Source organism: Rhineura floridana, chromosome 7 (genome assembly GCF_030035675.1).
Source record: "Rhineura floridana isolate rRhiFlo1 chromosome 7, rRhiFlo1.hap2, whole genome shotgun sequence".
NCBI classification, from domain to species: Eukaryota; Metazoa; Chordata; class Lepidosauria; order Squamata; family Rhineuridae; genus Rhineura; species Rhineura floridana.
Genome location: NC_084486.1, coordinates 97390139 through 97414370, shown reverse-complemented (window position 1 = coordinate 97414370; position 24232 = coordinate 97390139). Strand labels below are relative to the sequence as shown.

General features: G+C 43.8%; 1 protein-coding gene across 1 annotated transcript in view; it reads right to left on the bottom strand.

Moving 5' to 3' along the window:
* Positions 1-24232, bottom strand: part of SLCO2A1 (solute carrier organic anion transporter family member 2A1) — a 92351-nt gene that overhangs the window by 30431 nt on the left and 37688 nt on the right. The window contains exons 3-4 of the mRNA XM_061636597.1: positions 11188-11350; positions 1644-1868 (exon numbers count right to left, since the gene is read on the bottom strand). Coding sequence (XP_061492581.1) covers positions 1644-1868; positions 11188-11350 — 388 coding nt within the window. The remainder of the gene's footprint in view (positions 1-1643; positions 1869-11187; positions 11351-24232) is intronic.

Genomic DNA, 24232 nt, shown 5'->3' with positions numbered 1-24232 from the left:
TGAATGTTTTTGATTACTAAGTTGCATGCCAATCCTTTGCACCAGCAGCCAAATACTGGATCCCGCATTAGAGTTGCAGGTAGGGATGGGAGAGAAAATCAACTCATTTCAAGCCAAATCTATCACATTCTCACTTTCTGAAACAATTGTTGTTGCTGTTATATGCCTTCAAGTCAATTACGACCCTATGAATCAGCTACCTCCAGCAGCATCAGTCATGAACCACCCTGTTCAGATCTTGTAAGTTCAGGTCTGTGGCTTCCTTTATGGAATCAATCCATCCCTTGTTTGGTCTTCCTCTTTTTCTACTCCCTTCTGTTTTTCCCAGCATTATTGTCTTTTGTAGTGAATCATGGGTAAAGTGTGCATAAAAATGAATATATTATTGAAAATAACATACAAAAATGCATGATATTAGGAAAAATTGCTTGCAAAAATTGTGTACATTAGTCAAAAGTACATACAAATTTGTTTATTAGGAGAAATTCGCATTAAAATGCTGAAGAATGTTCATGAGGCTTTTTTCTCCAGAAAAGTGGAGAACCAAAGACTGAAAAAATGAGAAACTGAGAGGATTGAAATTGACAGATCCTTCCACCTCTAGTTGCAAGAGTGAGCTGAAGAGGCCTCTTTGTCCCCTTACTCTGGTGTTGGAAGCTGGCCCAACTCCTGGCAGTGGAGCAACGGCAGCAGCATCCCAAATTAGCCATGCTGGCCAAGGGCTTTTCCAGGAGTCAGGACTGAGAAGCTATCAGCATCTTACGCTACTCTCACACAGCTGCTGGGGAGAGGCCTCAGACTCCCAGGTGTGACAATTACAGCTAGAGGAACAAAGGGGGACAGAAAGTGAAATGGGGTATACAGCTGGGTTCATCCCCCCCCACAAATATCCCTTATATCTCACTTTTAAAATGAATGATTGGACATCTATGGCAGGAAGAAGCTGGGAGGGCATACAGTTTCTCACTCCACTCAAAAAATGGTTAACAAATAAATCCAACTCTGTCCTCAGTTGTTGTTTTTAATCACAATTTTAAATTCGAGGTAAAACTGTCCAACAGCATTGAAAATATGATTTCAGTCCATGATCTCCTACCACATCTTCTGACTAGACAGGCCTAGCTGCAGATTTTGGAGCCCCCTGAGCAGGCTGGGGGCCCAGCACTGACCAGCCTTCCCTCCCCACCCCTCAGTATCTACTGCCATGTGTGAGCTGCACAGTGTTGTTGCTGCAGCCACCGGTCTTGCCTTCCCCCTCGTGTGTGCTTACTGGGTCCTGCTGATTGTTAAGCCCACTCAAAAGCATGATGGGGAGAGCTTACCCCGTGGCAGTGATGCTGGCACTGTAATGGGTTGGGAGAAGAGCATCCACTCTGCTTCCAGCCCATTACAGTGCTGCTCTTGCAGATGCCAAGTAAGCCCACTCACAAGGAGGTCTTGTAAAGTTCTTCTAACACAGCAATTTTTATTACAGGATTAATAAAGCTACGTAAGAAGCAGCCCTTCAATGTTAGCAATGGGAAGATCTTGTTTTAGTAACAGATTCCCCATTCTCTCTGCAAAACCACTTTGATAGCACAGCAATGTAAGCCAGATCTCTTTTCTAGGTTACAGTAAAATACCTTTCCAGGCAAAGCACTTACCTATGTACAAGGCAGAGTTGTTTGGCTCAGCAAAGTCATCCACATAGGAGATCCCAAAAGGCTGGATGGGGACTGTCCCAATTCCTGCCAATAGCTGTGCAACTACCATTATTCCCCACATGGTGCTGTCCTGTCTCTGGATGCTCACGTTGGTTCTTGGACACATAAATTCATTCTTTTTGTTGCAGAGCTCAGAGCTGGTACTGCTGCTGTCGTTACCTGCATCTTGGAAACAAGATAATGCAATAGTTCTAGAAAAAAGTTTGGGAATTCCCGGACCATTGTGCCTAAATCTAATATCAAATCCAGTGCTGGTAGCAATTTTTTTTTGTTGCAAAAGAAAAAGGATCCCAAATAATGTAGAAGTGGCAAAACATCCTAATTTGAGAATCACTTTGCAGGTATGTTGTTTCTACAAGTTCACTTGTGCTGCATGTCTAATTTAGGTCTTTCCCATGATTCACCATAGATGCCCTGATGACTAAGAGTAAACATAAACATAAGAAAAGCCTGTTGGATCAGGCAAAAAGCTCATCTTAGTCCAGCACTCTGTTCTCACAGTGGCCTACCACTTGCCTATGGGACGTTGGCAAGCAAGACCTGAGTGCAATAGCACTCTTCCCACATGCAATTCCCAGTAACTGGTATTCAGAGACATACTGCTTCCGACAGTGGAGGGAGAATATAGCCATCATGGCTAGTAGCCTTGGAGACATTAGAATAACAGCTGGAATGCAGACAGGTCCATGTACACACATGCACAACTCTTCCAAACACAGAGTTGATTTTTCTCTCCAGCACCAACCTTGGGTGGGGGGTGGGGGTGGGGGGCAGCTGTTGGAAGGGAAAAGCTGAAAAGCTCTTCTGTGGAACACCATGTGTGGTGCTTTGTGTTCTGGCCCTGGTCTTTTGTATAGTCATCGTCTAGAGGTCAACAGCACCTTATGGTTTAGTAACTGCACTCTTGAGTTAAATACATTCTTAAGCTTCCTTAACGATGCCTCATTCCTGGATGCTGGAAAATTGCCAGAACTGTAAAACTTCCTCAATTTAATTAGCAGCTGTCATCCCCTTTATCTTTCAAAGTATGACCAATTACTAACAGGGTAAGTTCAGAAAGGACTTCGAACAAAGATACATCAGTGTAGTTGGAACCTGGGATTTTTGGGAGGTGGGAGTGCGGGGAAGTCATCAAAAGCCAAATGGAGGAATAAGGTTGATTTGTCCAGGATTCTAATGTGCCTTCAAAGTGCCCGTTAGCTTTAAAGGTGAACAAGTGGTTCATGGGGAAACATGAAACCAATTCCAATCTATTAATCAGAGGACGTGAAGTTCCTTTTAGAGTGAAGAAAACAATGGCTAAATATCCAGGGATGGCCAGGAACCCACATCTAATGCAAAATTAAAACAAATGCAGTGTCCTTGCCATACTTGTCAGTTCTCATACATCTTGTACCTTGTTATTTGTTCATTTTCACAATTGTTTGATATTCCTGAGAGCACTTAATAAATGACCCAGCAGACTTGTGGTACTTTGTTCAAACAACAAAGCTGAAACAAAAATGTTGACCAGGTAATTTTGGCGTTTCAGCTGATATAACATCACTTTCGACATACAACTATACACTATCACAAACATTCCTGTACATGTTAATTACAAAACCCTTATTACATGATACTGGAATATATTTCCGGAATGCAGGGGCCTTCTTAACCAGAAAGGGCTTTTTCTGTGATTGCTCCCATATTCTGGAATTCTTTACCAGTTGAGGTGCGGCTGTCTTCCTCTCTTTTAGTTTTTCGACGCCAGGTTAAGACGTTTTTATTTCGTCAAGCGTTTAATTTAAGTGATGTATAAAATGTTTTTTAACTTTGATAGGTTTTTATGTTGATTATGTTTAGTTTAATACTGTTTTTAGTATGTTAATTTTAACTCTTGTAGCTGATTGCTTTGTTTGCCACTTTGAGTTCTTTGAAAATAGAGCGGGATATAATTTTTTTAAATAAATAAATAAATAAATCTCAGATTTACTTTTATAAATTCAATTGCCACAGGGGTCATATTAGAGATATGTCACCTGCCAAAATAAATTTTTTATAATTGAAATTGGTTTGGGGTAAATGAGAAGAGATATACCAAGTAAACCAACTTTATTGTGGTTTACATAAATGCTCCCATTCCGGGTTCTTGTCACTTAATAAAGAAATGCCACGCAAATCTAGGAGGAGCATAATGGAAAACAAGAGAGCTTCATAATTTCCTGCCCCAGTGCACACAACTGTTGCAAGATATGCCTTTGGCTAAGTACGTGGAGATTAATATCAATCTGCACGTGAGGATATAAAATGATAAGTGAGAGCTTTGGGAAGAGAACAAGAAATAAACCTACTTAGAAGAGGCTGTCTGGGGCACATCCATAAAAACAAAGCCACCCCATTAATGATTGCAATACAAATTAATATGCCACTGTGAGTGCTTAAGATCTTGCCTTAATGATATTTAAGCACTTTATATTTAAACAGGTGTGCATTCATATTCCCCAACCTTAGTGTAAGTAAGACTGCATTAGAAGTTTGCACTAGTAACTAGTAAAGTGCTTTTTACTTTAATGTGTTGAGAAGCAATAATTACAATAAGATTCAGTCTGTTATTAGTTTCATTATTAATATTAATGCATCTGCACTATAGAAGTGAAAAAACAGAAAAATACTAGCAAATTGTAGTTTTGGAGTGATTTTTTGCATGAAAATGACATGGGGGGGTTAAACCTGTCCCCGCCTGGTCTGCAGCATCAGGGGCCCACTACTGGTTTGTTTGTTTTTAAGTGGGGAAAATCTCAATCACAGGATTTAAAGATGCATTTAAGGTAATGTAATTTGACCCTCAGATCCTCTGTTCAATATTGTAACCTACTCCATTGTATAATAATAATAATAATAATAAAATTTTATTTCTGAGTCGCCTATCTGGCCGGGTTAACGGCCACTCTAGGCGACGTACATAATAGGATAAAATACAACATATGAAATAAAATACAACATATAAAATACTAACAGATAACCCAAAACCTCAACTATAATGAGCTAAAACCATCCACAACTATAACAAGATAAAACTAATCCACCCCAGGAAGATTGTATGCCCGCCTAAATAGCCAGGTTTTCAAGGCTCGGTGGAAACTTGGCAGAGAGGGGGCATGGCGAAGGTCATAGGGCAGGGAATTCCAGAAGTTGGGGGCCACAATCGAGAATGCCCTCTCTCTGGTCCGCACCAGCCTAGCTGTTCTAACTGGTGGGACCGAGAGAAGGTCTTGAGTGGCTGATCTCGTCAGGCGGCATCTTTGGTGATGCTGGAGGCGCTCCTTCAAATAAACTGGGCCGAAACTGTATAGGGCTTTAAAGGTTAATACCAACACTTTGAATTGGGCCCGGTAGACAACTGGTAACCAGTGTAGGTCTTCTAACACCGGAGTGATGTGATCACGGCGACGGCTGTTCTTAATTAAACGTGCCGCCGCATTCTGTACCAGCTGTAGTTTCCAACCGTTTTCAAGGGTAACCCAACATAGAGCGCATTACAGTAGTCTAAGAGAGAGGAGACCAGGGCATGTACCACCCGTGGGAGCAGATGGACAGGAAGGTAGGGTCGCAGCCTCTGTATCAGATGTAATTGATACCAAGCTGCCCGGCTCACTGCCAAGACCTGAGCCTCCATGGACAGCTGGGAGTCAAGAATGACCCCGAGGCTGCGGACCTGGTCCTTCAGGGGCAATCTTACCCCATTAAACACCAGGTCTATATCTCCTAACCTTCTCTTGTCTCCCACGAGCAGCACCTCGGTCTTGTCGGGGTTCAGTTTCAGCCTATTACCTCCCATCCATTCACTTACGGATTCCAGGCACTTGGAAATGGTATCCACAGCCAACTCTGGTGAGGACTTGAATGAGAGATAGAGCTGAGTGTCATCCACATATTGATGACACTGCAGCCCAAATCTCCTGATGATGGCTCCCAGCGGCTTTACATAGATGTTAAATAGCATGGGAGAGAGGATAGAACCCTGTGGCACACCACAATTGAGAGGCCAAGAGTCTGAAACCTCATCTCCCAATGCTACCCATTGATGCCTGTCTGAGAGATAGGAACGGAACCACCATAAAACAGTGCCCCCTATTCCTATTCCCCCCATGTGATCTAAAAGGATACCGTGGTCGACGGTATCGAAAGCCGCTGAGAGATCCAGGAGGACGAGGAAAGCATATTCTCCCCTATCCAACGCCCTCCTTATATCATCCACCAGAGCGACCAAGGCTGTTTCAGTTCCATGTCCAGTCCTGAAGCCCGACTGGAACAGATCTAAATAATCTGCTTCATCCAAGTGTGACTGTAACTGTTTGGCCACCACTCGCTCAATCACCTTGCCCAAGAATGGTAAATTAGAGACTGGGCGAAAGTTGTTCAACTCTTGGGGATCCAAGGAGGGCTTTTTCAGAATAGGCTTTATTACCGCCTCCTTGAGGGCCGATGGCATTGCACCTTCTTCCAAGGAAGCATTCACCACTACCTTGATCCCTTCGCTCAGTCTCTCTTTGCAGCCCATAATGAGCCACATGGGGCAAGGATCAAACAGACTAGTGGTCGGCCTCACAGTAGAGAGCACCTTGTCCACTTCCTCAGAGGGAAGAGGCTGAAACCGATCCCACCGGACCGGAATGCAACTGGACAACTCTGGCCCACTTCCTGTATTCACGGCGTACGGAATCTTGCTCTTCAGGCTCTCAATTTTATCAGCAAAGTGTTTAGCAAATATGTCACAAGAGGCTTTAGGAAGTCCCATGGGTTCCTGCGCAGCTGGACCGACCAGACTACGGACCACTTGGAACAACCTCCTGGGACAACACTCTGTGGACGCAATAGAGGCAGCAAAGAAATCTCTCTTTGTTGCCTTTGTCGCCACTTGGTAGGCAGCTATTGCCTCTCTAACCAGTGTCCGATCATCTTCGGAGCGAGATTTCCGCCACCGGCGCTCTAGTCGTCTCACCTCCTGTCTCAGACCTCGCAACCGTGGTGTATACCAGGGTGCAGTCTGAGTTCTATTCAGGGGGAGAGGACGTTTCGGAGCCACCCGGTCTATTGCCCCGGAGATCTCCCTATTCCACTCCATTACCAGGGTTTCGACCGGGCAACCTTCAGACAGCTCCAAATCTCCCAGCGCATTCAGGAATCCCTTAGGCTCCATCAGGCGCCTGGGGCAGACCCCTAATCGGTCCCTGTCCCCTGCGGAGGGTGTGTGGCATTGAGAAGTCTATATTTACCAGATAGTGATCTGACCATGACACGGGTTTAGAAAGAACAGTCCCCATTTTCAGAGCACTTCCCTCCCCTCCCGAGACAAACACAAGGTCAAGAGCATGACCGGCTACATGGGTGGGCTCAGTACTACTAAGGTGCAGTTCCCAGGAAGTCATGGTTTCCATGAAATCCCGAGGCGCTCCTATGAGAGCTGCCTCGGCGTGCAGGTTAAAGTCCCCCAAAACCAATAGGTTGGGGGAAAGGACCCGCACGCCCGAGACAATCTCGAGCACCTCGGTCAGAGAGTCTGCTGTGCAGTGGGGTGGGAGGTACACAAGCAGAATCCCTAAACTGCCCTTTGGGCCCAACCTCCAGTACATGCAATCAACAAACTTGGTCTCGTGGAGAGGGGGTCTGGCAAAGATCAAAGACTCCCGATAGATGACTGCCACTCCCCCTCCCCGCCTACCAACCCTCGGCTGCTGCAGAATTCTCTGTTGTGTAAAGTTTACTTCTTTAATAATTTTACTTAGTTTAACAATAATATAGCAGTTGTTTCTTTGTGGAAGATTAGACATAGATTTTTCTCTCTTGTCTGATTGAACTAATTTGACAAGACTCTCTTGATTAAGTAACAGCAACAAGAAGAAAAAAATGAAGCCATTCCATTGACAGAGAAAGCTTTATCTTTAAAGAGAAAATCAAAGCACTTCCTTCAGAGAACTTCCTATTCATAGCTCTTAATAAGACATTATCTCCAAAATGATCTAGTCTGGACTTTTCTGATAATTGTGGCAAATTGGGGTGTCTTCTAAATATCTCTCAAGGTGTCTAGCATTAAATGGAAAACTATAAAAATCAGAAAACTCATCCACGCACACAGAGACTGAGACCTAGGCAGTCTACACAATCCACTGTAAAAAAATGAATCCTATTTGTCTAGCCAGAATAATAATAATAATAATAATAATAATAATAATAATAATAAATTTAATTTATGCGTCGCCTATTTGACCAATGGCCACTCTAGGCGACTTACATGTGAAAAATTAAAACACAATACAATAATACAAAATACAAAATAGAACAGTGCGACAGCAAAAGCAATAATAATACAGGGCATGAGGCATTTAATCATAGCATTTAGCCCTCCCTGGAAATCCCGAAGGCCTGTTGAAAGAGCCAGGTCTTTAGGGCTTTTCGGAAGACATTTAGGGAAGAGGCGTGCCGTAGATCTTGTGGGAGGGAGTTCCAGAAGGTGGGGGCCGCCACTGAGAAAGCCCTCTCTCTAGTTCCCGCCAATCTAGCTGTTTTTGTTGGCGGGATTGAGAGAAGGCCCTGTGGCTGATCGAGTCGGGCGGCATAATTGGTGGCGTTGAAGGCGCTCCTTTAGATAAACTGGGCCGAAACCGTATAGGGATTTAAAGGTTAATACCAACACCTTGAATTGGGCCCGGAAAACAACAGGAAGCCAGTGTAGATCGAACAACACTGGTGTGATGTGATCCCGGCGGCGACTATTCGTAAGTAGTCTAGCCGCCGCGTTTTGTATAAGTTGTAGTTTCCGGACCGTTTTCAAGGGTAACCCCACGTAGAGCGCATTACAGTAATCCAAACGAGAGGTGACCAGGGCATGTATTACCAGTGGGAGCTGATGAGCAGGAAGGTAGGGTTTCAGCCTTCGTATGAGGTGTAGTTGATACCAGGCTGCCCGGCTCACTGCCGAAATCTGAGCCTCCATGGACAGCCTGGAGTCAAGTACCACCCCAAGGCTGCGGACCTGGTCCTTCAGGGGAAGACTCACCCCGCTGAACTTCAGGTCAACATCTCCCAACCTTCCCTTGTCCCCCACAAGCAGCACCTCGGTCTTATCGGGGTTCAGCTTCAGCCTGTTCCTTCCCATCCATCCACTCACGGATTCCAGGCACTTGGACAAGGTCTCCACAGCCAACTCTGGCGAAGATTTAAACGAGAGATAGAGCTGAGTGTCATCCGCATATTGGTGACACTGCAGCCCAAATCTCCTAATGATTGTCCCTAGCGGCTTCATGTAAATGTTAAATAGCATGGGAGAGAGGATAGAACCCTGTGGCACACCACAATTGAGAGGCCAAGGGTCTGAAACCTCCTCCCCCAATGCTACCTGTTGGCACCTGTTGGAGAGAAAGGAACGGAACCACTGCAATACAGTACCTCCAATTCCCAATCCCTCCAGGCGATGTAAGAGGATACTGTGGTCGACAGTATCAAAAGCCGCTGAGAGATCGAAGAGGACAAGAAAGGTGAATTCTCCCCTATCTAATGCCCTCCTCATATCATCTACCAGAGCGACCAAGGCTGTTTCAGTTCCGTGACCAGTCCTGAAACCCGATTGGTATAGATCCAAGTAATCCATTTCATCAAGTGTGCTGACAACTGGTTGGCTACCACTCGCTCAATGACCTTGCCCAAGAATGGAAGATTCGAAATTGGGCGAAAGTTATTAAAAACTTGGGGATCCAAGGAGGACTTTTTTAAGATGGGCTTTACAATTGCCTCCTTGAAAGCTAATGGCATCACACCCTCTTGCAAGGATGCATTTACCACCGCTTTGATCCCCTTGCCCAATTTCTCTTTGCAGCTTATTAAGAGCCACGATGGGCATGGATCAGTTAGGCAAGTGGTAGGTTTCACAGTCGAAAGCACCTTGGCCCACATATAGTCAACATGTTTCCAACAACTGATTACACCTTCCCTTCAACTACAATGAACCTATCTAGAACCCTGTTATCTGTTTTTCATATGCCTTTAGGGACTTTTGGTGTTATCACTTGGGCAAGGGTATTTCCTTTCGTATTTACCAAGCAACAGTCAGCTCACTAAATATAGTAGTATAGGCATTTCTGCCTATCTAGTGATTTTGGACCAATTTCCATGGAGAAACCATTGAAGGAAAGTGTTAGGCTAGAATTAAAAATCCATATGGATTCTACAGGAAAGATCCATGTACTAGATAATAAGCTCCTGCTGGCTCCTGCTCACAAGGGGTTGCATTCAATTAAGTTCTATTCAGAGCAGACCCATTGAAATTAATGAATCTAAGTTAGTCATGTCTGTTAACTTCAGTGGGTCTACTCAACAGGACTAGTATTGAATACTCCCAAGATCTTTCCTGCAAAATCCATGCCAATTTTCAATTCCATGGCATATTCCATATGTTTTCTTTCCAAGGGCATAATTCCAACAGAAGAAGCTGTGTGTACATTTTAGGGAACTCGGATGCAATTCCTGAGCTTGCCAACAACTTTTGATGCCTTGATTTCCCCCTTTCGGAGGGCAAGTGGAAACAATGTTTTTCAGCTTACTTCCTGGATACGTTATAGATAAATATCATGACAGCGGAACTAAGAGTTGTTATTACATGATTATATTGTCTGATTAGAAGGTACTGAAGGAGCCACATGTAACTGCCAATGTTCCTGGATGAATCCTTCCCCAGTCTTCACACATCTCTTTCTTTGAGAAGAACATAGTGACAAGTTGAATTTACAAAAACATGCTTGGCACCACATCAGCCAGCTCAACATCTCCTGACAGACAGCTTATTAGTGCTGTTTGTGGGCACAGGTGGCCATGGTATTCTGGCCTGGTATAAAGGAAATGGGGGGGAGGGGTGTTTGGAGGCAAAGTTGATTACATGATGAGTGGTGTGTGTGTGCCTTTTTCACGATACAGGATTTTGGCAGAGAGAACAGCATATACTAAGCAGCAGTGCTATGCTTACCATTCCATCATCAGATAGGAGCCTTGCACATTTTGGTGGTGTCAGAGGATACTGACACTTTTAAAGAAGCAATATGATGCAGAATGGCATCTGCTGACACCAGACGTGAACCAAAACATATATTGCCTCAGGCTCTCCTGGCAATGACCCAACTTGGCTCACCTATGACAGGCAAGCCGTTGCAAAGAGACCGCAGCATGCCTCAGGGGATGTTGGAAGACGGGATACCTACAGTACCTCACAGTATACTGTGAAAAGTAATTCACCAAGAACTCTGAAGCATAAGTGCTGTAGGATAGATCTTGACCAAGAATCAGCAATCAAGAGCAGAAGCGGACATATTCCCAAGTGTGTGAGGGGTTATAAGTAATCCTATGGTAACTATCTTTTATTATTGTATATAAGCCACTGTGAGGGTCCAACATACACGGTTTCACAAAGCCTCCAGAAAAGGGCTGAGGCAGAAGAGATACTTGAAGAGATACATACTGAAGTGTGTTGATGAGTATTCATAGGTGCCTGAGAGAAAATGTGGAAGAGTTAGAAGGAAAGCCCCCAGTGCCAACAGTAGGCCTCCCAGGCCAATTATTCTAGGCCGGTGAACTCGACTGCCGAAGTAGCTCACAAAGACGATGAGGACGACATTGCCAATCTGTGGGGATATAAAAGTACACAAATGAGAAAGTCAAAACAGACCTGAAGGAAGAGAGCAATCAGTGGCCACAGAAGACAAGGGGACACCTCAGTGTCTCTGCTTTTACTTCTTAGTTTAGTTTATTCTGGGAAGGCCCTCTTCTACTTTGTGTGTATGTTATACAAGATTTTTTTTAAAAAAGACATACAAAGAGCCAACACAGACTCACAGTCTTTCCCAGTGAGAAAAATGCTCATGCGCAGGGTAGACCAGGGCTTGCCAATGTGGCACCCATGAGTGCCAGCACGCTTTCCAGTACCTCCTATGGCACCTACGCAAGATCTCGGGAAGCATGTCCTCAAAAATCCACAATACGCCAGAGCCTCCTTGCTCTTCCTGCTTAGTTCCTTTTGCATGGCTCAGCCTCTCTTGCACTGAACATGCTCCCTTAAACATACCCACATTTCATTGGAGGCTAGGGTTGGATGCCTACCTTCCCATCTGTTCTGAACAAAGGACAAGTGCAAAGAGCTTCTCTCTGTGAGTGAGTGCAGAAATGGCTGACACAGGTGCTTTTCTTCCTATTGTTGGATTGGCTGTGGGGGAGGGCATTCCTGTGCCATTTTGTGATCCTATTTCTGCTCTTTTAGATGTAACAGCCATTATGGCACGGCCCTATGGTTGCCATTTGGTGTTATGCTATGCCCCCATGGTAGCTATTTCGTGTTATGTCAGGTCACCAAGGCAGCCACTTGATGTTATGTTTGGCTCCAACAGCACTCTCTCAAAATATTAAGGATGCACATTACCAAACAGGTAGATGACCCTGCAGTAGAGACTGGCATTATCACAATTGCAAAACATCTTGTGTAGCACCAAAGTATCGTGGCTTGGTGTAGCTTAGAGCAGCAGTGTCAAGAAATGAGATCTTTTTCCAGCTTGCTGGAGATGGGATGGCCACTGCAGAGTTGGGAAAGGGCAACTTGGCCATCTTTATGATCCAAGGCCTTTGCTTTATTCACTAACCCTGTACAGAGAGGCCTCTTCAGGAAATAGTCGGAATGATGAAAACAACAGAAATAGCTTTCAGGTCATTATGTACAAAGGGAGAGTGAACCTAAAATAGCTTTGTCTTCTGTGCTAAACCAATAATTCCACATCCTCCTCCACCACCCAAAATCAAATGAGGGCCGAAAGCAAAGGCATGCAACCAAGAACAGTATGGAGAAAGAATGCAACAGCTAGTGAAGAAGGCAGAATTATTAATTGGATGGCAAGTGAGGGCAAATTATTGCAAAGACTAAGGGCCAGTATACATATAACCAGAATACTCAACATCTGATGATCAAAACATGAATGTAAATGATTCCATTGAAAGCACTGGGTTTGGGGCAATATGAAGATTTTGTTTGTGATCTGATCTGGTTATTTTATCTGTGAAGGCTGATTCGGATATGCAAGTCACCGCTTGATGCTGTAGCTATCAAGAGTAAACATACCTAAATTGAACACTCTCCTGGATTAAATGAAGAGCTATGTTAATTTAAAAGAAAAAGCAGGATAGCATGGTTCTTTTAAACACATGACACAGATGGGATAGGATTCCAAACTATAAATGCCCATGATTTGCCCATTATGGGCAAAATGCATTAAAGCAACAGGTCGGAGACAGGATGGCACACCAGCAAAACAGACCAAAACCTTGTGTGGTATGATGCAATTCTATATAATTCAAAAGACATCAGTTCCCTTGATCTCTCTAGATATGACAAATATGTTTTTTGAAGTTGCATCTCCTCTCTTTAACAAAGACAGTGGAGCATTCTAACGAAGGGCTAGATCAGGGCTGGGGAACCTTTGGCCCTCCAGTTGCTGGTGAACTCCAACTCTCATCAGCCCCTGCTAGCACCACTAGTGTTTAAGGATTATGGTATTTGCAGTCCAGCAACATCTGGAAGGTTAAAGTTTCCTCTGCCCTGGGCTAGATCTTCATACATATAAAAAACCCAATGAGCGCATTAGACAGAAGTATGACCCCCAGAAATCTTTAAAATGGAAAACAAATCCCCGTATGGCATACATTTCTGTTCTTAAAGGCATGCAAGAGATGCTAAAGATATCTCTGTTTGGTGGAACATGAAAAAAAAGGATTGGTGTGATATAAGGGCAGCCACTACAATCAGGTTATTGTGTAAATTTGGAGCCTGGCAATTTCTGTGGAACTGCAAGCCTCATTTTAAAGGTTTGTTGTTTTTAGGTGCCTTTAAGTCGATTATGACTTATGGCGACTCTATGAATCAGGGACCTCCAGTAGCATCTGTCATGAACCACCCTGTTCAGATCTTGTAAGTTCAGGTCTATGGCTTCCTTTATGGAATCAATCCATCTCTTGTTTGGCCTTCCTCTTTTTCTACTTCCTTCTGTTTTTCCCAGCATTATTGTCTTTTCTAGTGAATCATGTCTCCAGAAGAGTGGCCTTAGATTTGACCCCCTAACCCCCTTTGTTATGAAGCCTGGAATCTAGAGGATCCTCCCCTGCCCCTGATTATAGGATTTGTTCAACCTTCATGTACAAATAATGGTCCTAAACAAACATGATCGCTAAAGGATTTAGCATTCTTTTATGCCAAATATTATTTCATGTAATGCAGGCCAACACAGTTCAGTTGAGGATGCTGGTGTACACTAAAGAAAGGATCCACTCCATGCATATTTCAACACATCCAAATTGAAAATTCTTGAATGGTCAGCACTGAGCAATAATGCGGACATGTGACTCAAATAATAGTTTCTTGGTGTCTGTTAAAGAGTCTGGATTTTAAAATCTGGCTGGATGTGAATCTATGGGTTTGGCATGAGCCAATATCCTTGTTTGGTGTCCCAAAACAACTACGTATTACATGAGATGTAATTGTTAGACATAATGTGTGGGTTACATAAAAGTTAGTATTGCACTGGCTTGGTTCAGATTTTGAGACTAATTTAAAATTTGAAACTAAACTTACTGCGCCCAAGTTTCCTTGCTTACATGTTTAGATGGGCTCCCCTGCCTGGTTTTGTGTGTTTTGGAAGTAGTCTAACAAATATATGAGAAAAACTCTAGAATTCCAGAAAGAGTCAGGCAGGGGAGCCCCATGTAGAAGTATGAAAAATGTCTAGGAGCAAAAGTAAATGTATTCAGAATGGATGGGAACGATAACTACTTGTGGGTTGGAGTGATGATGACCACAGAGAAATGTCCAGAACAGGACAATGCAAAGTAGACATTGTAGAGGTTTCCCAACACAAGACATCTTTTTTGCATAAAAAGTACTGAAGAAATTCCTGTGTCCCCCACTGTGAATTGGGCAATGTGTTTCAGGACTTTGTTAGAACATTTCAGGGCATCAGAGTCTGTTTTGTTTAACAGCTTCTGACACATTCATGTCAAAGAGGGGAAGGACCGTAGCTCTGTGGTGGAACCTCTGCTTTGCATGCAGAAGGTCCAATGCCCAGCAGGTAGAAATGTCCCGTCTTTCCAAAAGGGCAGCTGGGAGGGTTGAATAGAGCCAGTGTGGTGTAGTGGTTCAGGTTTTAGCCTACGACCTGGGAGACCAGGGTTCAAATCCCCACATAGCCATGCAGCTCAGTGGGTGACCTTGGGCCAGTCACTGCCTCTCAGCCTCATGAAAACCCTCTTCATAGGGTCACCATAAGTCAGAATCGACCTGAAGGCAGTACACAGTCCTGAGGTAGAGAGAGGGTAGTCCAGCTGGAGCAGACCCTGATGTGATCTTCATCTCCCTCCCTTTCTCCTGGAATCCTGCTCACAGGGCAGGTGATTGGAAGTCTCCTATTGATCTTTAGAGACATACCTACCACCATTTTGAATGCCTGGAAAGGCATACAGCTTTCATTCTGAGAGTACAGAACCACTGCTGTGAAAAAGTCACTTCCTGGTTGAAGGCAGATGTCACTTTTGACATTAAGGCTGCAATCCTAAGCACACTGACTAGGGAGACCCTACTGAGCTTAATAGGACTTACTTCTGAATACACAGGGTTAGAATTCCCCCTCACAAACCCATTTTTATGATCTTCCCCCCATGACCCTAACAGCAAGTCATATGTACCCCGTTAAGCTGCCACATTGGCAGGAAAGGCGATGAGTGGGAATTAGGAGTTTGAAAGGACATGCTAAAATCAGTTCTGCATGTGGTAGGCACGCCTCACACAACCCCTTCAGTTTGACCACAAGGTAGTTATTATGTGTGGGAGAGACATGAAAGTATGTTCTACACTAGCCTGGCAAATAAGGCTGAGAAAGGGCTGTAGCTCAGTGGTAGACCATCTGCTTTGCATGCAGAGGATGCCAGGTTCAATTTCCCAGTAGGGCTAGGAAAGATTCCCTGACTTGAAACCCCAGAGAGCTGCAGCCAGTTAGTGAAGACAATACTGTGCACAACAGGCCAATGGTCTATGTGGGTATACAGCAGATTTCTATGTTCCGAGTTCAGACTGTAGTTACGTTATTAGTAGCTTGATTAAAGTGTGTCTGGAAGCAAAAATCAAAGGAAATGTATTCAGAATGTAGAAAAAATTCATGTAGAAGTACAGAGGTAATGGGCAACAGCTATGAATGAGCAGGAGAGAGATAACTCATTGAGCAAAATGTTGTGACTAAGCATATGAAAAGAAAACCACAAGTAGTGATAGTCACTTTTAAATTCAAAGTAGAAGAAATTCATGTCACCAGTCCCAGCTTCAAACAGCCAGCTCTTAGGTTAGTACAACAGCAACCAAGCCAAAGGCTGAACTATCCAGCCCACATTTTGCTCCTCACCTCCTTGCCAGAAGAAGAAAAAACGTTTTGCCAGAGGTGAGCATAGGAATAGCTAACCCATCCTGGGCTCCTTCTGGGAGGAAGGATGGGATATACATTTATAAATAAATACATAAATTCAAGGTTGCACTAAATCTGTTGTATGGGGGGGAGGAAGGAGGGCACTGACAGGCAAACTGCAGGGCACTGAGAGACAAATGACAGTCCTATCCATTCTCTTCACATGAAATTAAACTTGGCAGGCAAATATGTCAGGAATTAGACACTTTGAAAAGTTAGGGCTGGATGCCTGTTTTTTCCTATGATGAACTACACACACACTGAACATTTTTGCTTATTATTGTAGATAGCCTGTTGGAGAGAATTAGAATAGTCATCATGTGTCCTACTTTAGAGAAGACAATCCTCTGTTTGAGGACTGTCTGGTCCAAGCATGGTTTCAAGATAAAGAATTATAAGAAGAGAGTGCTGGGGCCTTGAAATTGCCCAACAATGGTGAGCATGTGGACAGTATACTGAGTAGGCACACAAAGGTCGCCTGGTCAGTCTTCATCACTATGATATATTGTATTTCTATTTAAATTATAGTACTTGTTTTCAAGTTTGCATCTCTACATTTAAAATTAGCACATGCAAATTTCATGCTAATATGCTTATATGCTTTCTGTTTTTTGTTGATGCAACTCATCTTTTTAGCAATGGTTAAGTGGCCACCCTTACTTTGATCCTTTCCTAAACAAGGTTCCTGTGCTAATCTATCATATGTCTCCTAGAAGGCTAGCCCACAAAACAAATTACAATAGGCCCCCGCTTTTCAGCAGCCCGCTTTTTGGCGTTCCGCTAATACGGCAGCTTTCAGTTAGAGTAAGGACCCACTCGTATTGCGCTTGTTCCACTTTTACGGCATTTTTCGGGCACCGGGCACCATTCTATTGAATGAGTTCCACTTTTTGGCGGGTTTTGCTTTTAGGCGGGGGTCTGGAACATAACCCGCCATATGAGTGGGGTCCTACTGTACTTAGAGAAGCTAAAAACTAGCCAAAACTAGAGAAACTAATATAATTAATACCAGATGGTCAGCACTGGCCATGACTAAAGCTGCTCTGGAGGATAAGAAACGTGGCCGAACCTATGGCCATCTCTCCAGGATACAAGAGGGTTAATATTTCATCTAGCAACTGCACATCTTCCTGGGGAGGCTTGTCTCATACATTTTAAGAATCATGGTCTTTCTGCAAGGCCTTGAGCAGAAACAGAAAAGGAGCCTCCCACCTTAACTGTAGTTCAGTTAAATCATGGCATGCAAGAGCTACCACTGTCACTTTTGGGGTAATGATATGCCAGTGACTGGGCAAAAGCTATGAATGGAGAGGAGAGAGATCACTCACTGAGCGAAGCGTTGTGAGTGAATATATGAAAAGAAGCCACAAGTAGCGATAGTCATTTTTATGGGCAAAAGAAATATTCAGAGATGGGAAGAATCAAATGAAGAAAATTGTAGTGTTGAGAGCCACATGGACAAGATCCCAGATAGATATAAAGGTAATGAAGCTCACAATCTTTTGAGGGGGAAAGGCTAGAGAGCTGACATGGGGCACATGAAGAAGATGTTCTAGTGGCAAAATCTAGCTTGAAAGGAGACAGTAGGCAAGTGCACTAACAACAGTTGTCCCTGAAATACAGCTGCTCCAAGCAGGCTGTTGAGAGCCAAACCTGCAGGATATCCATAAAAATACTAACAAAAAGAGAGGGGGGAATAGAAGGATATGGTATTTAATGTGGACATTAACATAATATTCATCTCATAGCCTTGTTGGTTTAGCATCACAATCCTTGCTTTTGGTGTGAGAGGCACCTGGGTTTAGTTTTCAGACAAAGGGAAAGAGGAATCACACCTTTTTGTAGGGGAGAAGGCCATAGCTCAGTGGCAGAGCACATGTTTTGCATGGAAGAGATCCCAAATTCAGTCCATGTCATCTTCAGGTAGGGCTGATAAAGAGCCACATCTGAACCCTGGATGCAGATGAAACAGCCGCTGCCAGTCAATTCAGACCAGAGCTTGGAAAAGTCACTTTTTTGAACTACAACTCCCATCAGCCCTAGGCAACATGGCCACTGGATTAGGCTGATGGGAGCTGTAGTTCAAAAAAGTAACTTTTCCAAGCTCTGATTCAGACCAGGCATGGGTAGACTTTAGTATAATCAGATCTACTCTGATTTTTACTACTACCCTTAGATCTATCAACCAGAGTCAGGTGCAAAAGACATAATTAGAATGAAAGAACAGGGTGCCTGAGTACATTCTGACCCTAGGAATTTGTTTTCAGTACAAGAACTGAACTCACCGTCTGTTCACAGAAAAGTCTGGTCCTGGTTAGCTTTCACCATTTGGGCAGCCTAATAAAAAGTCATTTTTGTTGTTGCTCTTACTAAACATTTGGGAGTCAGAAGCCCTTGCTCACCTGCTGCACATCACCCAGAGATCTACAAGTAGACTCCCATCTACCTTCTACCAACCTCTGGTGTAGACAATACTTAGCTAGGTGGAACAATGATCTGATCTAAGGCAATCTTCTACATCCTACAGGCTTCGTTAAATGCTTATCACTAGAACACATCTTTGTACAAATTATCCAAGAAAAACAGATCAATGAGGTTGACATAGTGATAAAAACATGTTAAAATGTGATCTAGTTTCAGACACGTATACCACAATACAACAGGAGATAATATTTGTTCTTATTTTGCCCTCTAGGCAAGTTCTATTGCTCCTGCTACCCAGGAAGAAGTCCATCAAGATGCTCTTTGAAATGGTTACTTGTCTAGAAAGAGTTCCAAAAGCAGGAATTTAGAATCTTGAATAAAGTAAGAAATATGGATGGCCAAGACTGTAGGGCCAGCCCAAGACATTTTGCTGCCTGAGAACAAAGGGCAAGATGGTGTCCTCCCATTCCACATGTAGAATCCAACTAGACTGGCAGGTGAATGTTACTTCAACACTGGCAATGGACAGTGTCCTCCACTGCACCCAGAGGCAACAAGTTAGCTTAAGGGGTGCAGGCCAGGAAAGCTTAGGGGACTCAGAGGGAATGGGGGAGCTTCTGCCCTGCCCCAGCATCTGCCACCTGAGGCAACTGCCTCACTCTGCCCAATGGTTGGGCTGTCCCTGTAAACGCTAAAGGTTTGATTTTTGTCCAATATAGCTTATCATTCCCTTCACCAATGGGCATCCAAGTGAAATGCATTGTAACCAAAGTATTTATGTGCTTTCTGTTAAGAATCTAGAAGTGGTTGATGCTGGAGACAGGCAGCTGGATGAGAACTATTAGGAATTATTTTTCTAGAACAGCCCTTATGGAATGGAGTGGGGAACAAATCTAAACAGATGAACAGTTAGTGCTAATACAGTTTAACTGCTCTTATGGTCTCAGTTAAATGTGAGGCTTTGGCAATTACTTTTTCCTGCAGGGCTATGTGAGGCAACACTGCTCACCCTGATAGTTAAGTGCTGGGCCTTTGGATGTTGGCACTGCTCTCCTTGCTTGTGCCATGAACCAAGACACATGTTCAGGCCACTTATATTTTATGCTTTTGCCAAAATGTGGTGTATGTGCTATTAGCACGCTGATAGTACACCCTGTGCAAATGCAGCAGTGCCCTTGCCAATTAACACACTTCTGTTTTGTGTTTTACCCTCTAAGACTCCTAGAATTTGACAGCACCTCTTGCCAGACTCCAGGTGCTTTGCCAAACATCAAGCTGAAAATCAAAGCTGTTCCTGATTCTGAATCATGAGAGGCCAAGTTCCAACTTGAAAGCTGCTTGAGTGAAGCCAGAACTATATTATAGCACCAGCTACTGCAAAACAATAACACATGAGGAAATCCAAAGTCAAGGACAGCCTACCACAAGTGGGTGGGCACATGGGAGATAACCTTGCAGTCATCGCTATACTGGCATAAAGACTACTTTGCATTTCTTGGGTAGGAATCGCTACTAATGGACAAGAACTCTGAATCGCTCCAGTCCTCCTATTTGTACCCTGCTGACTCTGTTGATTTGGAGGTAGCAGAAGCAAACTGATCTCTATTTTAACCTCTGGCTGTATCAGTGGTCCTTGGCAGTTTCTGAAAGTCTACAGTGCAATCCATAAGAGACATGGCTACTATTTTTGAGCTCTCAAATCCGAAACTATCAAAAGCTTCCCTTCCTCTTTGTCTATTCCGGGGGGAGACGGGAGACCCTGTGCCTGGGTGTGGTGGAAGGGAGGCAAAGATGCTGGAAGCAGCTTCTGCACATAGCTGGAGAGGCTCCTTCCATGAGGATAATTTTCTCATGCCAGGTTCCCAAACTGTGGTCTGTGAGCTTCATTCAGGTAATCCACAGCATGTCCACATTAAATAGTCATAATTATTTTAATCTGTACTTCTATTCCTTCATTTATTTCTTGTATTGTATTTGTCGTATTACAATTTGAATTCTATGGATTGCAAATAAAATACAATACATAAGAAATAAAAGAAGCAATAACAATTAACAATTATACAGCATGTAACACAGCACATTACAATTGCTACAACAGGCAGGAAAACCATTAAATGGTTCACCAAGACCATCAGCAATTTTCAAGTGGTCCATGGTGGAAAAGGTTTGGGCACCACTGGTCTAGTGTATTAGAATCCTAAGAGAGCAGAGAGGATTAAATTGTCCTAAAGCTACAGAGCTTAGTGGTGAGGAAAGGGGAGGGGTTTTGGACCTCCCAGCAAAAGTACAATGTGGAGGATTCTGGCATGGGAAGCAGAGACTGCAGAAAATATTTTAGAAAGGAAACTGGAAGCAACTGGAGTTGGGAGGTTCTTCTGGATTCCAAAGCAAGGCTCTAAGGAAGCGAAGCAAAACCACAATCCAAGCGGCAAAGCCGTTGCTCTTGGCTGGGTGCCAGGAATGATGTTGACTCCATTCCCAGGGAAAAGCAATTGCTCATGGCTGACATAATCTTGATTATGGGGGTACTACAAAGGTGCTACAATAATAAAGCCTATCACCATGTGTAAAGCTCCAGACTTAAGTCTTGGGTGATGCAGGGGATGCTGTCACACCTCCATAACAAATTGGGAGGGTTTCATCTTCTTTTAATATAGCATTTATTAATGTAATATAGCATTACACATCAGATGCAGCAACACTTCTGAGAGCCTGGCAGAAAGTGCATATGTATTAAATCCTTGGGTGTAGCAGGACTCCATTGCAAAGAGGCACAGAATTCAGGTCAGGCTCTTCACTTTCTCAGGGAAACAGAAAGCAGGAGGCCCCAAGGCCCCAAAAGATTCTTTCCCCCTTCTGTGGAAGAATCTCAGGATTCTTGTTTCAAGAGAAATTGTACTCCTTAAAAGTGCGATTCCAAAGCAGTATCCATATTGCCTTTCTTAACCCCCCCGTGTGTGTGTGTGTGTGTGTCTCTCTCTCTCTCTCACACACACACACACACACACACACTCACTCTAACTCATTGCTATAGCTACTACTGATGATCTCTGCATGCAAGCAGTAGTATAAAGAAAGCCTACTTGGTTACAAAGAATTTTAACTACCATCCTATTTCTGTGTCCATACAGAGCTGCCTATGCAACATGGTGGATAAAACTGAACGTGCACATTGATATGCCCCTTCTAAACAACAGTAGTAACAGGGAAACTATTTAAAGGACAGTAATAGCCATGTGTTCTGCTGTAGACAATAATTTCACAGTTCTTCAGGGGTCAACTTGACATTACACTACATTCATGACTGTTGTCCAAAGCAGCAACCATGCAGCTGCTTCCTCCTCCATAATGTTTAGTAGAAATTGCTTTTATTGGGATGTCACACCATTTCATTGCGTCTCCACTTCCACCAGGAGGAACCAATGATATGGAGCAGGGAATCATGTTCCATCAAAGTGGACGGCGGTTCCGTCCCAGGTTGGTTTGTTTTCTACTATCTTCTCCTTTTACTGTTTCAACAATACGTGTATCAGTTTTTCTCACGTTTTCCTTTCTAAAAGAAAAGGAAAGTGGCTTTCTCTCTGCTTGCCCAGTGCCCACCCACTGAATCCCCCACTTTGCCTGTTCCTCCCCCCCCTGAATGGTATTGGATCCTTCTGCGAAGAAGATTAGACAAATTCATGGAGGACAGGGCTATCAATGGCTACTAGCCATGATGGCTGTGCTCTGCCACCCTAGTCAGAGGCAGCATGCTTCTGAAAACCAGTTGCCGGAAGCCTCAGGAGGGGAGAGTGTTCTTGCACTCGGGTCCTGCTTGCGGGCTTCCCCCAGGCACCTGGTTGGCCACTGTGAGAACAGGATGCTGGACTAGATGGGCCACTGGCCTGATCCAGCAGGCTCTTCTTATGTTCTTATGTTCTTATATTAGCAAAGCAAAGATTAGCCTAGTAAGTTTCACCTATACTGTGCTAGCTCCTTATGTGCCACCTGCCTGCCTGCTGATTCCGGGAGTTTGGAAAGGGCTGCCACTGCTTCACCAAGAGACCTGTGGCACTGAGACAGTTGGGACTGCAAGCTGAGAAGAACCACGTGTCTGCCTGCCTCCCTGCCTATTGTTTCCCAATAGCTGCGGGCTTCAGGATGGGCTCTCGTGTGTGTGCGTGCATGCGTGCGAAAGAGAGAGAGAGAGAAAATGCTCTTGTTGCTGCTGCCGCTGAGTCTGCCAAATAAAAATTGCAGTATTGGCTTAGCAAACGCTAAACACTTCCTCCCCCAACACTGTCAATATCATTATCATTATATTCAACAAAGAAAAATCCTATGTGAGTAAAAGTCTCGAAAACTAACAGCATACAAGATAGGTCCGCATGATAACAAATGTGTGGACTATAGGGAAAATCCAGTGCCAAGTTCGAAATTGGCAAAATATGTATCCATCCCTAGTGCGTAGTCATAATGACTGGCAGCAATTGATAGCCTTATCCCCCATAAATTTGTCTAACTCTCTTCTAAAGCCATCCATGTTGATGGTCATCACTACATCTTGGAATAGTGAATTCCACAGTTTTAACTACGTACTGTTTGAAGAAGTAGCTTTGTGTGTCTATCCTGAATCTTCTCATATTCAACTTCATTGAATGACCCTGGGTTCTACTATTTTTTTATTTACTATTTATTTATTAGATTTATTAGTCGCCCATCTGGCTGGTTGTCCAGCCACTCTGGGCGACGTACAATGTAAAAACATATGATTACATTAAAACATTAAAAATCTCAACAATAATAGTAGAACCTAACCCACCCCAAAAGCCTGTCTGAAGAGCCAGGCTATTATGAGAGAAGGGAAAAGAACCTCTATCCACTTTACTCACCCAATGTATACTTTTATACGCCTCTAGCATGTTCTCTCTTATTCACTTTTTTCAATATTAAAAAGCCCCCAATGTTTCTTAATTTTTTATTATATATTAGATTTATATCCCACCCCTCCTCAGTGAGCACACAAAGATGAATCTGTCAGACCATCTGTTTAACATGCGAATGTCTGAGGCTGTAGCAAGTCAGGCAGGGACACTAGGGGCAGACTAATGTTCTGAGAATGCATGGAGGCAAACAGCCGAACAGGGCTCTAGGTTTGGCCCTGTTTACTCTCTATTGCATGCTGCAAGAATTTTTCTGACTGCAGCAGTGCTCCATTGCATACAGCAGCAAGCTGGGGCAAGAATCTCACAATCCAGTGTCCTTCTAAATTAGGGGTGAGGAACATTTTTAGCCGGAGGACCACATAGGCAACCTACCAATGCTTGCATGCCAATGGTGGGCAGGGCCAGTGGCAATGGTGGATGGAGCAGTTGATGCGACTCTCATCTTTGTACAGTAGGCTACATTTCAGCCACACAAAAGTCAGAAGTTCCTACAGACACCTCTCTCCATTGAGGCAAGCAGGAGGCATCATCACCATTCAAAGGCACTTTCACCCAGGCAAAAGCACTCAAAGGCATGGAGCCTCATGGACCAGTGAAGGATGTGGCCTGGTGAGTGTCCTAAGGGCCACATAGAGGGGCCTGGAGGACTGCATTTGGACCCTGGGTCCAA